This window comes from Macaca nemestrina, chromosome 10 (genome assembly GCF_043159975.1).
Source record: "Macaca nemestrina isolate mMacNem1 chromosome 10, mMacNem.hap1, whole genome shotgun sequence".
In the NCBI taxonomy this organism is placed as follows: Eukaryota; Metazoa; Chordata; class Mammalia; order Primates; family Cercopithecidae; genus Macaca; species Macaca nemestrina.
The window spans coordinates 11144891-11158320 of record NC_092134.1 but is presented as its reverse complement, the minus strand read 5'-3'; the positions used below and the strand labels follow the sequence as shown (position 1 = coordinate 11158320).

Here is a 13430-nt window from a genome sequence, read left to right as displayed (position 1 = left end):
AGACTTCCCTTATTTTTGATGACTGACAGTTTTGAGGAGTACAGGTCAGGGATTTGGTAGGATCTCCATCTACTGGACTGTTCGGATGGTTTTCTCGTGATAAGCCTACCGGCCTTCTGAAACACTCTGGTGTCTAAGAAATGAGTTACAGTGGCCTTCTTAACCTGGGGGTAAAAGGCATGCTCACTTCGATCAAACGTCAGATAAACCAGTCCAGGTGGTGAGGGGAGGTTGACAGCCCCCAGACTCTCTACTGGAGCTAGATCTGGAAGGCTGGGGTTCTGTACTCTCCTTGTATCTGCTTCTGTAACTCACTCTCCTCCTTCCCCGGCTGGAGGCAGACTGAATGGAGAGCCTCTCTGGTATCAAGGTTGTCATCCTGTATTGCCTTTCTTCCTAACTCATAAAATTCTACCTTTTCTGGTTCCTTTTCTGATAGTGCATCAGACAAGGAATGGTGGAATTTCCGTGGGCTTGAGCAGTCCTGCTCAAAGTGTGGTCTGCAGGCTGAGCTGATCTGTCAGCCGGTCCTGGGCTATGTTGAACAGAAAGTACAGAAAATGAGAGGGGGCCTTTGGGAACTTTTATAGCAATTTGTTCTTGCTATGATATTTTTATTTTGTGAAAGTATTTGATCTGGGCTGGGTGCAGTGACTCATGCACTTTGGGAGCTTCCCAGCACTTTGGGAGGCTGAGGCAGGAGGATAACTTGAGGCCAGGAGTCTGAGACCAGCCTGGGCAACATAGTGAGACTGTCTCTACAAAAAATTAAAAGTTAGCCACATGTGGTGGTGCATGCCTGTAGTCCCAGCTACTCGGGAGGCTGAGGCGGGAAGATGGCTTGAGCTTAGGTGTTTGAGGCTGCAGTGATTCATGATCATGCCATTACACTCCTGCCAGGGTGACAGAGTAAAACCCTGTCTCAAGAAAAAAATTATGCATTGGTCTGCAGTGGAATAAAAGTTTTTTAAAAATACCTTTCACCACAGATAGTTTGCAAAGTGCTGGACAAGAAGATGTCGAGGCAGTTGGGGGATCCTGCGGGACTGAGCACGCCACCTTGTGTGACAGCTCTCAAGCAGGAGGCCGTCTTGTCTGCCGAGGACATTGGAAATGGGGCTGGTAGTTTGGGCTGTGGGATATGACATTGTGTAATCGATGAGAATGCAGTAGAGGTCCACCAAATGAAGGGAAGGAGCTGTAGGGTTTCAGGGAGGGCCTGGTTGGGGACAAAAAGCATGAGCCTGAAGTAGATGGTGGGTAGGGGAACGTGGTGATGCTTGTCTAGCCGTGCTGGGCAGAGGGGGAATAAGAACAGGGAATGTGGGGCCGGGCGCGGTGGCTCAAGCCTGTAATCCCAGCACTTTGGGAGGCCGAGGTGGGCGGATCACAAGGTCAGGAGATCGAGACCATGGTGAAACCCCGTCTCTACTAAAAATAGAAAAAATTAGCCGGGCGCAGGGGCGGGCGCCTGTAGTCCCAGCTACTCGGGAGGCTGAGGCAGGAGAATGGCGTGAACCCGGGAGGCGGAGCTTGCAGTGAGCCGAGATTGCGCCACTGCACTCCAGCCTGGGCGACAGAGCGAGACTCCGTCTCAAAAAAAAAAAAAAAAAAAAAAAAAAAAAGAACAGGGAATGTGACTGGTGGTGGCTTGCCTGGGTAGGAGAACTGGAAGGGAAGAAGGGAAGGGGCCCAGGGGACTTCAGAGGGACATGAAAGAGCAGGTGGCAGGAGGCAGGTGTGAGTGTGGGCTCTGGCATCCACCTGGGCTTCCATGCCTGCTCGGCCATGGTCTGCTGTGTGACTTGGAGGCCCAGAGAAGAAAGTAACTTTCCCATTTGTGAAAAAAGAATAATGATGTCTACTGTTTTTTACTTTCCTTGCTGTAACAAATTACCTCAAACAATATACTCTCTTGCAGTTCTGGAGGCCAGAAGTCTGAAACCAAGGTGTCGGCAGGGTTGGCTGCTTCTGGGGGCTGTGAGGGAGAATCTGTCCCAGGCCTCTCCCCTTGCTTCTGCTGGCTGTGGGTGACCCTTGGTATCCTTGGCTTGTGGACGCATCCCTTCGATCTCTGCCTCCATCTTCCCATGGCATTCCCACCATGCATCCATCTGTGTCTTCTTGAGGACCCTGGGCATTGGATTTGGGGCCCACCGTAGTCCAGTACAACCTCATCTTAACTAACTACATCCGCAAAGGCCCTGTGTCCAAATAAGGTCATATTCTGAGGTTCTGGGTGGGCCTGAGTTTGGAGGGGCCACTTAGCCCATGAAATCCAGTGCACAGGATGTTGTGAGGATCGCTGGAGCGCAGCACCAGACCATAATAGAGGATCCTAGATGGGTTTTCTTTCTTAACTCCTGGCCTGAGGCAGAGAGCAGTCAGATTCACTGACAAGACTGTTAGGGCTTAGTTGGGTAGATGGGTGGGAGGGAAGAGTTCAACAAGTGAGTCCAGATGCATGAGGAGGTTAGGAAGAAGTTCTGTTTAATGTTCTATAGTGGGGGACACAGAAACTGCTCTCCCGCAGGTGACCAGTGACCTCCAGGGGATCGCATTACCCAACCTTGATCCTCATGTGACTTGACTTCTCTGTGTCATCTAACACTTCATTTCCTGTGGCTTCTCTGATCTCACATCCCTACAACACATGGCCTTCGTGTCTGGCTTCTTTCACTTAGCATCATGCTTGAAGGTTCATCTGTGGTGTGGCACGTGTCCTTTCTATGGCGGAATCACATTACATTGTATGGATAGACCAAACAATGTATGCTCTTTCATCTGATTTTTTGTTTTGTTTTTGTGTTTTTGAGACAGGATCTCACTCTGTCACCCAGGCTGGAGTGCAGTGGTGTGATCGTGGCTCACTGCAGCCTTGGCCTCCAGGGCTCAAGCAATCCTCCCACCTCAGCCTCCTGAGTAGTTGAGACCACGGGTACATGCCACTGAGCCTGGCTAATTTTTTTTGTTTTTCTGGTAGAGACAGGGTCCTCCTATGTTGCCCAAGCTGGTCTCAAACTCCTAGGTACAAGTGATCCCCTGCCTTGGCCTCCCAACATGCTGGGATTACAACTGTGAGCCACTGTACCCAGCCTCATCTGTTGTTGTTATTGTTATTATTATTATTATTACTGAGACAGGGTCTCACTCTGTTATCCAGGCTGGAGTGCAGTGGCACAATCTCAGCTCACTGCAACTTCTACCTCCTGGGCTTAGATGATCTTCCCATCTCAGCCTCCCAAGTAGCTGGGACCACAGGTGCACACCACCATACCCAGCTAATTTTTTTGTATTTTTTTAATAGAGATGGGGTTTCACCATGTTACTCAGGCTGGTCTCGAATTCCTGGGCTCAAGTGATCTGCCTGACTCAGCCTCCCAAAGTGCTGGGATTACAGGCATGAGCCACCATGCCCGGCTCATCTGCTTAATTTGTTAAAAAATGATTTTAGGACATTTTAATAGAAAACTGTTAAATTTAATGGTGGCTCACGCTTGTAATCCCAGCACTTTGGGAGGCCGAGGCGGGTGGATCACTTGAGGTCAGGCGTTCGAGACCAGCCTGGCCAACATGGGGAAACCCCGTCTCTACAAAAATACAGAATACAAAATACAAAAAAAAAATTAGTCGGGCATAATGGTGCCCGTAATCCCACCTACTCGGGAGGCTGAGACAGAATCGCTTGAACCCAGGAGGCGGAGGTTGCAGTGAGCCAAGATCGTGCCATTGCACTCCAGCCTGGGCGACAGAGCGAGAATTCATCTCAAAAAAAAAAAAAAAATTAATGAAAACCAATACATTTTCATGGAAAGCACTGGCTGCCATCTCCGATCCTAGTCTTCTTTCTAGAGGTAATCAATTTGATGTGTTTCCTTCCAAAACATTTGCTTTTGTTTTAAACACATGTATATGGATATCTTCATATTGTTTTTCTCCACAACATGGTTGCTGTGATCTTTTCCCAAACGTAAATCTGATTGTGTTGCCACCCTGATTAAAACCCTTTAGAAACTGCCCATTGTCAGATCAGCTTATGCTACAGGGAACACGCACCCTGCATTAGGGCCGTGCAGACACTTCCCCCAGAAAGTGAAATGCCTGCTGCCTGCACACGTAGCCGTCTGCAGCTGCTAACATGCTCTCAGCTGCAAGTAATGGCACATCCAACTTAACCACAAGGAAAAGGTATTATCTCATGCAGTAGAAGCCTGAAGTAGGCCAGCAGAAGAGTCGGAGTCCTTCAGGTGTGTCTTGTCTCTGAAGCCTTTGCTGACCGACACCTTCACCACACAGAGCTCCTCCGTTATGATGCTGAGCTGCTGTTTTTTCCTTATTTGTGAAACTGTGTCTCTACTAGACACGAAGCCACTTGAGGGCAGTGATTTTTTAAAAAAATTGCACAGTAAAGCATATCTGTGGTTAATAATGCAAATGCTATGTTAATATGAATTTTATGATATCCCAAGTGATTACTTTGGGACCCAGAAAAGATTATTCAGAGGCTGTTTTGGTTTTAGGATTAGTATTCATTTTATTAGTGATAAATTAAAAACCGTAGTTCTTCCTCCAGTTTTTCGCTCAACTTAAAAATCTTACTCTGTTTATAAATCTAGCATATTTTTGCAATCACCTTTGAGGAGGCTTTGATTAATGTTTGGCCCCACTTACACATTTGGTTATTAACTCCTTTTAAACATTTAAAACTGCATTTCGATATTTAAGATACTCAGTTTCATTAAGTTTTTTAGTAGTCTGATTAACAAACAAATCTTTCATAGTACTTAATTACTGCAAATCTAGTAAATTAGACATAAATATGGTAAATCTTAAGTTTCCTTAAGTGTTCTAATATTGCCTATAAACCTATTACGATTTTAATTTAAAATCACAAATCTAAATCAACTACATATTTTAAATTAGCATCACAAATCTAATCTGTTAGCAACTCTGAGGTATGTCAAATTCACTTAAACATTACAGATTCCTAAAAAATGAATAAATTCTCTTATCACAACTATGTTAATAATGCAGGTCTGACTGACTTCATCTTCTCTATATTCAATTCCAAGTATCTCCAAGGATAAGATACATTTTCTCACTAAGGACTTTACTGTGTTATTTCCAGTCACTTTGGGATTGCCTTCCCAGGTGAATTTTTGGGGCTACTTCTCAGTGGGATGAAGTTTCTCAAGTGACAGAGAACCAGAGAAGTCCTCAGCTGGGACGCAGACTTGATGCCAGCCAGTTGGGACCCTGGTGTGACGTACAGACGTACTGAGGCCTGTTTATCTTCACTGTATCTAGGACTCCATAATCAAAAAGAAAAGAACCATGCGGCCTGCATTCCTGGTTTAAGTCTTGCTACCACCCTCTCTTCATTCCAGTGGGAATCAGTGGACCTCCCCCAACCCAAGCATTACAACTTCCATCTTCGCTTCCACTGCTTCTGTGCTTTGGTTGTCTGAGATACTTACGTGTCATCTAATTCTGGGTATTTCAAGGCTGTGTCGGAATCATACAGTTCTAAGGTCTTGTCAGTAACACAGTATGGAAGTGTAAGAGCAAAAAATAAAAGTTCCTCCTCACCCAAACCCCATCTCCAGAGGAACCATTGCTTACAGTTTGCAGTCTGTTCCTCTGGAGTTTTTTCAATACACACACACACACACACACACACACACACACACGATTAGGATGATGCAATTGTTTTGCAAATTTGCTTTTTTCACAAATTGTGGTCACTTTCCCAATCTACCTTATTCTTTTTGAAGGCAGCAAAGTTTTTATTTTTATTTCTATTTTTAATTTTTATGTTTTTTTTTTTTTTTTTGAGACAGAGTTTCGCTTTTGTTGCCCAGGCTGGAGTGCAATGATGTAATCTCGGCTCACTGCAACTTCCACCTCCCCGGTTCAAGTGATTCTCTTACCTCAGCTTCCTGAGTAGCTGGGATTACAGACTCCTGCCACCACACCGGGCTAATTTTTTGTATTTTTAGTAGAGACGGGGTTTCACCGTGTTGGCCAGGCTGGTCTCAAACTCCTCACCTTAGGTGATGCACCTGCCTTGGCCTCCCAAAGTGCTGGGATTACAGGTGTGAGCCACCACGCTGGCCTTATTATTTTATTTATTTATTTATTTATTTATTTATTTTTGAGGCAAGGTCTTGCTCTGTCACCCAGGCTGGAGTGCAGTGGCATGATCTTGGCTCACTGCAGCCTGCACCTCCTGGACTCAAGTGATCCTCTCACCTCAGCCTCCCATGTAGTTGGGCCCACGGGTGCATGCCAGCATGCCTGGCTAATTTTTCTATTTTTGGTAGAGACAGGGTTGTGCCATGTTGCCCAGGCTGATATCGAACTCCTTAGCTCAAGCAATCCACCCTCCTCAGCCTCTCAAAGTGCTGGGATTACCAGTGTGCAATACCGTGCCCAATCTAGTTTCTTATCATGTGGTTATACTATAATATCTTTTCAAACAATTCATGTGTGGTATATTAAGGGACATTTGTGTTGTTTGATTTTTGCTATTAGAGTAGTACCACGATGACTATGAATTTTCATTGACCTTTGTTTACTTTTTCCATGGTTTCCCTAGGAAAAAGTCATAAGAGTGGAGTGACTGGGCGGTAGGGTGTATGCATTGAAGGTTTTGATAGATCCAGCCAAACTGCTTCTAGAAAGGTGCTGCTCCTTTGCATTCCCACCTATGCAGGAGAGTGCCTGATTCCCTGCGAGCTGGGATGTTGTCCTAGTCATCTTTTCATACTACATCCTTCCTGCCAGGCACAACCTGGCACAGAATCAGTGCCTGGTACCTTGTGAATGAGAAACTAGAGCTTGTGAAGAGGGCAAACAGCAGGCCCATTGCCTTGAGTTAGGCTTGACTACTATTGTTGTTGAGGTTAAATTCACATGGCATAAAACTGACCATTTTAAAGCTTGCAGTTTGGTGACATTTAATACATTTACACTGTTATGCAACCATTATCTCTATCTAGTTCCAAAACGTTTTCACCACCCCAGAAGGACAGCCTGCACCCCATTATCTGTCTCCATGGGTTTGCCTATTCTGGCCATTTCATATGAGTGGACTCGTACACTCTGCACCTTTTGAATCTGGCTTCTTTCACTTAGCATCGTTTCCGAGGCTCATCCATGTCATATCATAGCATGTGTCAGTGCTTCATTCCCTTCTATGCCTCAAAAAGATTCCACTGTATGGATAGATCACATTTTGTTCTGTTTTGGAGAGGTTTGGGCTGAGCTCAGACCTGCCCTGGGCCTCTCTGGGAAGCCAGGGAGACCTCAGCAAGTGTCACCCACCTTGTCCTGTTTTGCAGTATTCCTGTGCACACAATATTTGACAGCTGCCCCGAAGGGAACGGCATCAGGGCCATGGCCATGACCCATGACGCCAAGTATCTGGCAACCATCTCAGATGCTGAAGTCCAGGTAAAGGCCCTGGCCCTTTGGGTCAACTTCAGCGAGCTGGCCGACCTGTCCAGTGTGTCCCCATGGGCAGCTCTGTTCAGGCTGCATGATGTTTGTGATGTTCTCAAAAGACCAGACTCCACAGCACAGAGTCCGGGCCTCTGTCCTTAGTTACTTGAAGTTTTGGGGTCACCACAAGAGGTGTAAGTTACTTTAGCAGACTTCAAAGAACTTCTCATGCCCCTCTCTCTGCTGTCACCTACAGAAGGTGTGCATCTGGAAGTGGACTTTGGCAGTGGAAACACCAGCATGCACTCTCGAACTCCCCAAAGAGTACGGTGTTCAGGTGAGTTCCACTGGAGCCTGTAAACATCAACTAAAGTTATATGGGTGCCAGGCCAGGCTGGGCGTGGTGACTCACACCTATAATCCCAGAACTTTGGGAGGCTGAGGTGGGTTATCACTTGAGGTCAGGAGTTCAAGGCCAGCCTGGCCAACATGGTGAAGCCCGTCTCTACTAAAAATACAAAAATTCCCTGGGCGTGGTGGCACATGCCTATAGTCCCAGCTACTTGGAAGGCTGAGGCATAAGAATTGCTTGAACCTGGGAGGCAGAGGTTGCAGTGAGCCAAGATTATGCCACTGCACTCCAGCCTGGGTGACAAAGTGAGACTCCATCTCAAAAAAACAAAAACAAAGTTCCACTGATGCTGGGCCAAAACCTACTTTTTGTTTCAGGGGAGTTGCGTTATGCTGCATAACAGTGTTTTTTTTTTTTTTGAGACAGAGTTTCGCTCTTGGTGCCCAGGCTGGAGTCTGGAGTGCAGTGGCATGATCTCGGCTCAACACAACCTCTGCCTCCCAGGTTCAAGTGATTCTCCTGCCTCCCGAGTAGCTGGGATTACAGGCGTGCACCAGCACGCCTGGCTAATTTTGTAATTTTTTAGTAGACATGGGTTTTCTCCATGTTGGTCAGGCTGGTCTCGAACTCTCAACCTCAGGTGATCCGCCCACCTCGGCCTCCCAAAGTGTTGGGATTACAGGCGTGAGCCACCGCACCCGGCCTCAGTAGAGCTTTAAAAACCCTTTCATTTCCTGATTCATTTTACTTGACTATAATAGCTAATATTTTTCAAGCACTTATGTTCCAGAGTCTGCTAAATTCTTTACTTACATTATCTCACATAATCCATGCAAACATGCTAGCAAAATAGATATTAATATCTGTGGAATACTACCATTAATTATTAAATACTTTGTCTAAAATCACCCACCTGGCAGTCTTTCTTATTCTATAAGTGTGCTTTTAACTGCTTCGAACCTTGTAAAACTAACTCTGAGGAGTATAGCGAAGTTATTATTATTGCTCCCAACTTACATGAGGTGACTTGCCAAGGACACCCAGTAAGTTTCCATCAGGTCTCCTTATTTCCTGGGTCGCTGCTCCCTGCTGTTGTGACTTGTCTCATTCATCCTTGCATGCTTCATTTGTCATACATTTATCGAGTACCTGTTCTGTGCCAGGCACTGTGATAAGTACATGCCTGACTTGCAGGATCTAAATCCCAGAGGGTTTGGGTGACTAGACTCAGCCAGGGAAATATGGTTATGCAGCCATATGTCCATCTTCTTTCCTTTCCCCCCAATATTCCTCTTGCCCCTAAAAAAATGTTTCTTCCTCCTTAAGGTTGTGCTAACACAGTAGCCACCAACCATATGTGGCTATTTAGGATGAGTTTTTCTATTGCTGCAAAAAACGCCATTGGGGTTTTTTTTTTGGTTTTGTTTTGTTTTGTTTTTTATTTTTGAGACGGAGTCTTTCTCTGTCGCCCAGGCTGGAGTGCAGTGGCGGGATCTCAGCTCACTGCAAGCTCCGCCTCCCGGGTTCACGCCATTCTCCTGCCTCAGCCTCCCGAGTAGCTGGCACTACAGGCGCCCGCCACCTCGCCCGGCTAGTTTTTTTGTGTTTTTTTTTTTTAGTAGAGACGGGGTTTCACCGTGTTAGCCAGGATGGTCTCGATCTCCTGACCTCGTGATCCACCCGTCTCGGCCTCCCAAAGTGCTGGGTTTACAGTCTTGAGCCACCGCGCCCGGCCGCCATTGGGGTTTTGATAGCGATTTTGCATTGAATCTGTAGATCACTTTGGGTGGTGTCATCGTTTTCACAGCATTGTCTTCTAATCCATGAGCATGGGACACCTCGCCATTTATTTATGTCTTCTTTAATTTCTTTCAGGAATGTTTTGTAATTTCCAGAGCTCAAGTCTTCACCTCCTGGTTAAATTTATTCCTAAGGATTTTGTGTTTTTTTGATGCTATTTTAAATGGATTTGTTTTCTTAATTTCCTTTTTTAGATTGTTCATTGCTAGTGTATAAAAAGACAGCTGATTTTTGTGTGTTGATTTTGTACCTTGCAACCTTGCTGAGTACACATGGTGATTTAAATTTAAAATTATTAAAACGTAAAAAATCTTTTTTGAGACAGGGTCTCCCTGTTGTCCAGGCTGGAGTATAGTGGCGCAATCCCAGCTCACTGCAGCCTCTGCCTCCTGAGCTCAAGCAGTCCTCCTACCTCAGCCTCCTGAGTAGCTGGAACTACAGGTGCACACTATCATGCCCAGCTAATTTTTTAAATTTTTTACAGAGACAGAGTTTTGCCATGTTGGCCAGTGTGGTCTCCAACTCCTACGCTCAAGCCATCCACCTACCTCAGCCTCCCAAAGTGTTGGGATTACAGGCGTGAGCCACCACACCCTGCCCTCTTCTTGCTATGCTTTCTTCTTGGGTATTGTCATCTATTCCCAAGGCTATTTACTTCCGAGACATACCCTAAAATCTTCCCTCATCTCTCCACCTCTGTTGCCACCGTCCTAGTCCAGGCCACAGTCACCTCTACCTGCACCATCTGGCCTGCTGGTCTTTCTGCTTTCACTCTCTCTTCACTCTCTAACAATCTTCCCACAGCAGTCAGACTGTTTTTTGTTTTGTTTTATTTTCTTTATTTTCTTTTTTTTTTTAAGATGGAGTCTCACTCTGTCACCCAGGCTAGAGTGCAGTGGTGCAATCTCGGTTCCTACAACCTCCACCTGCTGCTGCTGGGTTCAAGCGATTCTCCTGCCTCAGCCTCTCGGGTAGCTGGGACTACAGGCACGTGCCACCATGCCCGGTTAATTTTTTTTATTTTTAGTAGAGATAGGGTTTCACCATGTTAGCCATGATGGTCTCGATCTCTTGACCTTGTGATCCGCCTGCCTTGGCCTCCCAAAGTGCTGGGATTACGGGTGTGAGCCACTGTGCCCAGCCAGAGAGTTATTTTAAATAATTAAAATATTGCATCACTCCTGTACTTAAAATCCTTCAGTAACTTCTCATTGTCCTCAGAATAACATTAAAATTCCATGACATGTGGCCTTCAAGGTATGATCTGATTCCTCCATCCATCTCCTAATGTCTACCATCCTGATTACTGTTCATCAGTTTGCTTTTCCTAGAATTTCATGTATAATAAATGGACTCCATTTACAGAGAGCTTTGGTTTCTTTCACTCAGTTTTTTTGTTGCACGTACCAGTAGTGTATTCCTTTTTATTGTTGAATAGTAGCACATTGAATAGGTATGTAACCTTATTAATTCACTGTTCATGGACATTGGGTTGTTTCCTGGTTGTGGCTATTAAAAATAAAGGTGCTGTGAATGTTCATGGACAAGTTTTTATTTTTGAAGGAGATTTTCCTTTGGTATAGAATTCTAGAGTGGTAGTGTTTTCTTTTAGCACTTCATATCTTCAAGGATGTGATTCTGTTGTCTTCTGGTTTCTACTGTTTCTGTTGAAAAGTCAGCTGTCAATTCCTGTTTTGAATGTTGTGTGTCTCTCTCTTTGGCCCCCAGCTGCTTTTACAGATTTTTCCCTTGGTTTTCAGCAGGATTTTGTTGTTGTTGTTGTTATGTTCTGTTTTTGAGACAGGGTCTCACTCCATCACCTAGGCTGAAGTGCAGTGGCACAGTCACCACTCATTGCAGCCTTGACCTCTTAGGCTCAAGTGATTCTCCCACCTCAGCCTCCCAGGTAGCACCACTACACCTGGCTAATTTTTTTTCTTTTTTTGTAGAGATGGGGTCTCGCTGTGTTGCCCAGGCTGCCCAAACTCCTGGGCTCAAGTGACCTTCCCACCTCAGTCTCCCAAGGTGCGGGGATTATAGGCGTGAGCCACTGCTGCACCAACCCCAGCAGCTTTTCAGTGATGTGTCTATGTGGATGTGGATATGTTGTTGATTTTTTTTTTTTTTTTTTTTGAGACGGAATCTCGCTCTGTTGCCCAGGCTGGAGTGCAGTGGCCGGATCTCAGCTCACTGCAAGCTCCGCCTCCCAGGTTTACTCCATTCTCCTGCCTCAGCCTCCTGAGTAGCTGGGACTACAGGCGCCCGCCACCTCGCCCGGCTAGTTTTTTGTGTTTTTTAGTAGAGACGGGTTTTCACCGTGTTAGCCAGGATGGTCTCGATCTCCTGACCTCGTGATCTGCCCGTCTCGGCCTCCCAAAGTGCTGGGATTACAGGCTTGAGCCACCGCGCCTGGCCTGTTGTTGATTTTTGTAAAGTTTATCCTTTAGGATTTCTTGAACCTGGGATGTTATATCTCTTCTCAGTTTTGGAAAATTCTCAGCCAGTACCTCTTTACACATTTCTTCTGCCACATTCTTTCTTTCTTCTCCTTCTGGAGCTCCAATTACATATATGTTAGACCTTTTCTGGTCTTGTCCCACTGGTCTTTTATTTTCTTTTCTGTATTTTCTATCCTTTCATCTGTTTCTGCTTCAGTCTGGATGTTTTCTACTATAATTTGTCTTCCTTTCCTGCTGACTCGTTCTTTCTTTGGCTATATCTAAATTTTTGTTAAACTGTCTATTGAGCATTTTAAATCATTTTTTCAGGTCTAGAGTTTCCATTTGATTCCTTTTTTAAGTAGAGCTATCTGCTGAGATTCCCCATCTTGTCCTCTACTTTCCTGCATGTTAATCCAGTGATTGTCACGTCTGTGTCTAACAACCCCAATACTCGGATCTCCTGTGGCTTCTTTCTGCCGATTGCTTTTTCCCCTTGGTTTTCAGTCATTTGGATGGGTCTTTTTTCTTTTCTTTTTTTTTTTTTTTTTTTTTTTGAGACGGAGTCTCGCTCTGTCGCCCAGGCTGGAGTGCAGTGGCCGGATCTCAGCTCACTGCAAGCTCCGCCTCCCGGGTTTGGGCCATTCTCCTGTCTCAGCCTCCTGAGTAGCTGGGACTACAGGCGCCCGCCACCTCGCCCGGCTAGTTTTTTGTATTTTTTAGTAGAGACGGGGTTTCACCGTGTTAGCCAGGATGGTCTCGATCTCCTGACCTCGTGATCCGCCCGTCTCGGCCTCCCAAAGTGCTGGGATTACAGGCTTGAGCCACCGCGCCCGGCCTTTTCTTTTCTTTTCTTTTCTTTTTTGAGATAGGGTCTTGCTCTGTTGCCCAGGCTGGTCTTGAACTCCTGGCCTCAAGCAATCCTCCTGCCTCAGCCTTGCAAAGTGCTGGGATTCCAGGCATATACCACAGTGCCTGGCCTGGATGCATCTCTTTAATATGCCTTGCTATTTTTTACTGAATGCCTGATGTTGTGTTTTTTAAAGTGTAGCAATAAATTTGAGGCTCGAGATGACTTCCTCCAAAGAAGACTGACTTTTGCTTCTTAAAGGCACTTAGCAGAGTGGTTCAGCTTAATCAGAGCTTGAGGTGGTTTGAGGCTGATTTTCAGGCTTTGTGAAGTCTGCTTCATGCACTTGCTTTTGCCAATTCCTTACCCTGCCCGGGCTTTTGTGCTGTTCTGATATGAATTCTCAAACACTGGCTTTGGCAGTTTACACTCCTGTGGTATGTAACATTCATAAAATGTTTGGAAAATGATAGGTAAGGAATAGGCGTGGAGACGGGGTGGAAATGGTAGAAATGGAACTTAAAAAGCTTTTCTCCAGCCTGTCCCT

At 45.6% G+C, this 13430-nt stretch overlaps 1 protein-coding gene across 9 annotated transcripts in view; it reads left to right on the top strand.

Annotated features, from left to right (window-relative positions):
- The window catches only part of CFAP251 (cilia and flagella associated protein 251), an 84418-nt gene that overhangs the window by 17943 nt on the left and 53045 nt on the right, over positions 1 to 13430 (top strand). For 5 of the 9 annotated variants that reach the window (XM_071070934.1, XM_071070938.1, XM_071070933.1 and 2 more), the window contains 3 exons: positions 1922 to 2026; positions 7344 to 7455; positions 7700 to 7780. The exons of 1 other annotated variant lie outside the window; for it this stretch is intronic. In XM_071070934.1, the coding sequence (XP_070927035.1) occupies positions 1922 to 2026; positions 7344 to 7455; positions 7700 to 7780 (298 nt within the window). The remainder of the gene's footprint in view (positions 1 to 1921; positions 2027 to 7343; positions 7456 to 7699; positions 7781 to 13430) is intronic. 3 more of the 9 variants (XM_071070936.1, XM_071070935.1, XM_071070937.1) reach the window with 2 other exon arrangements.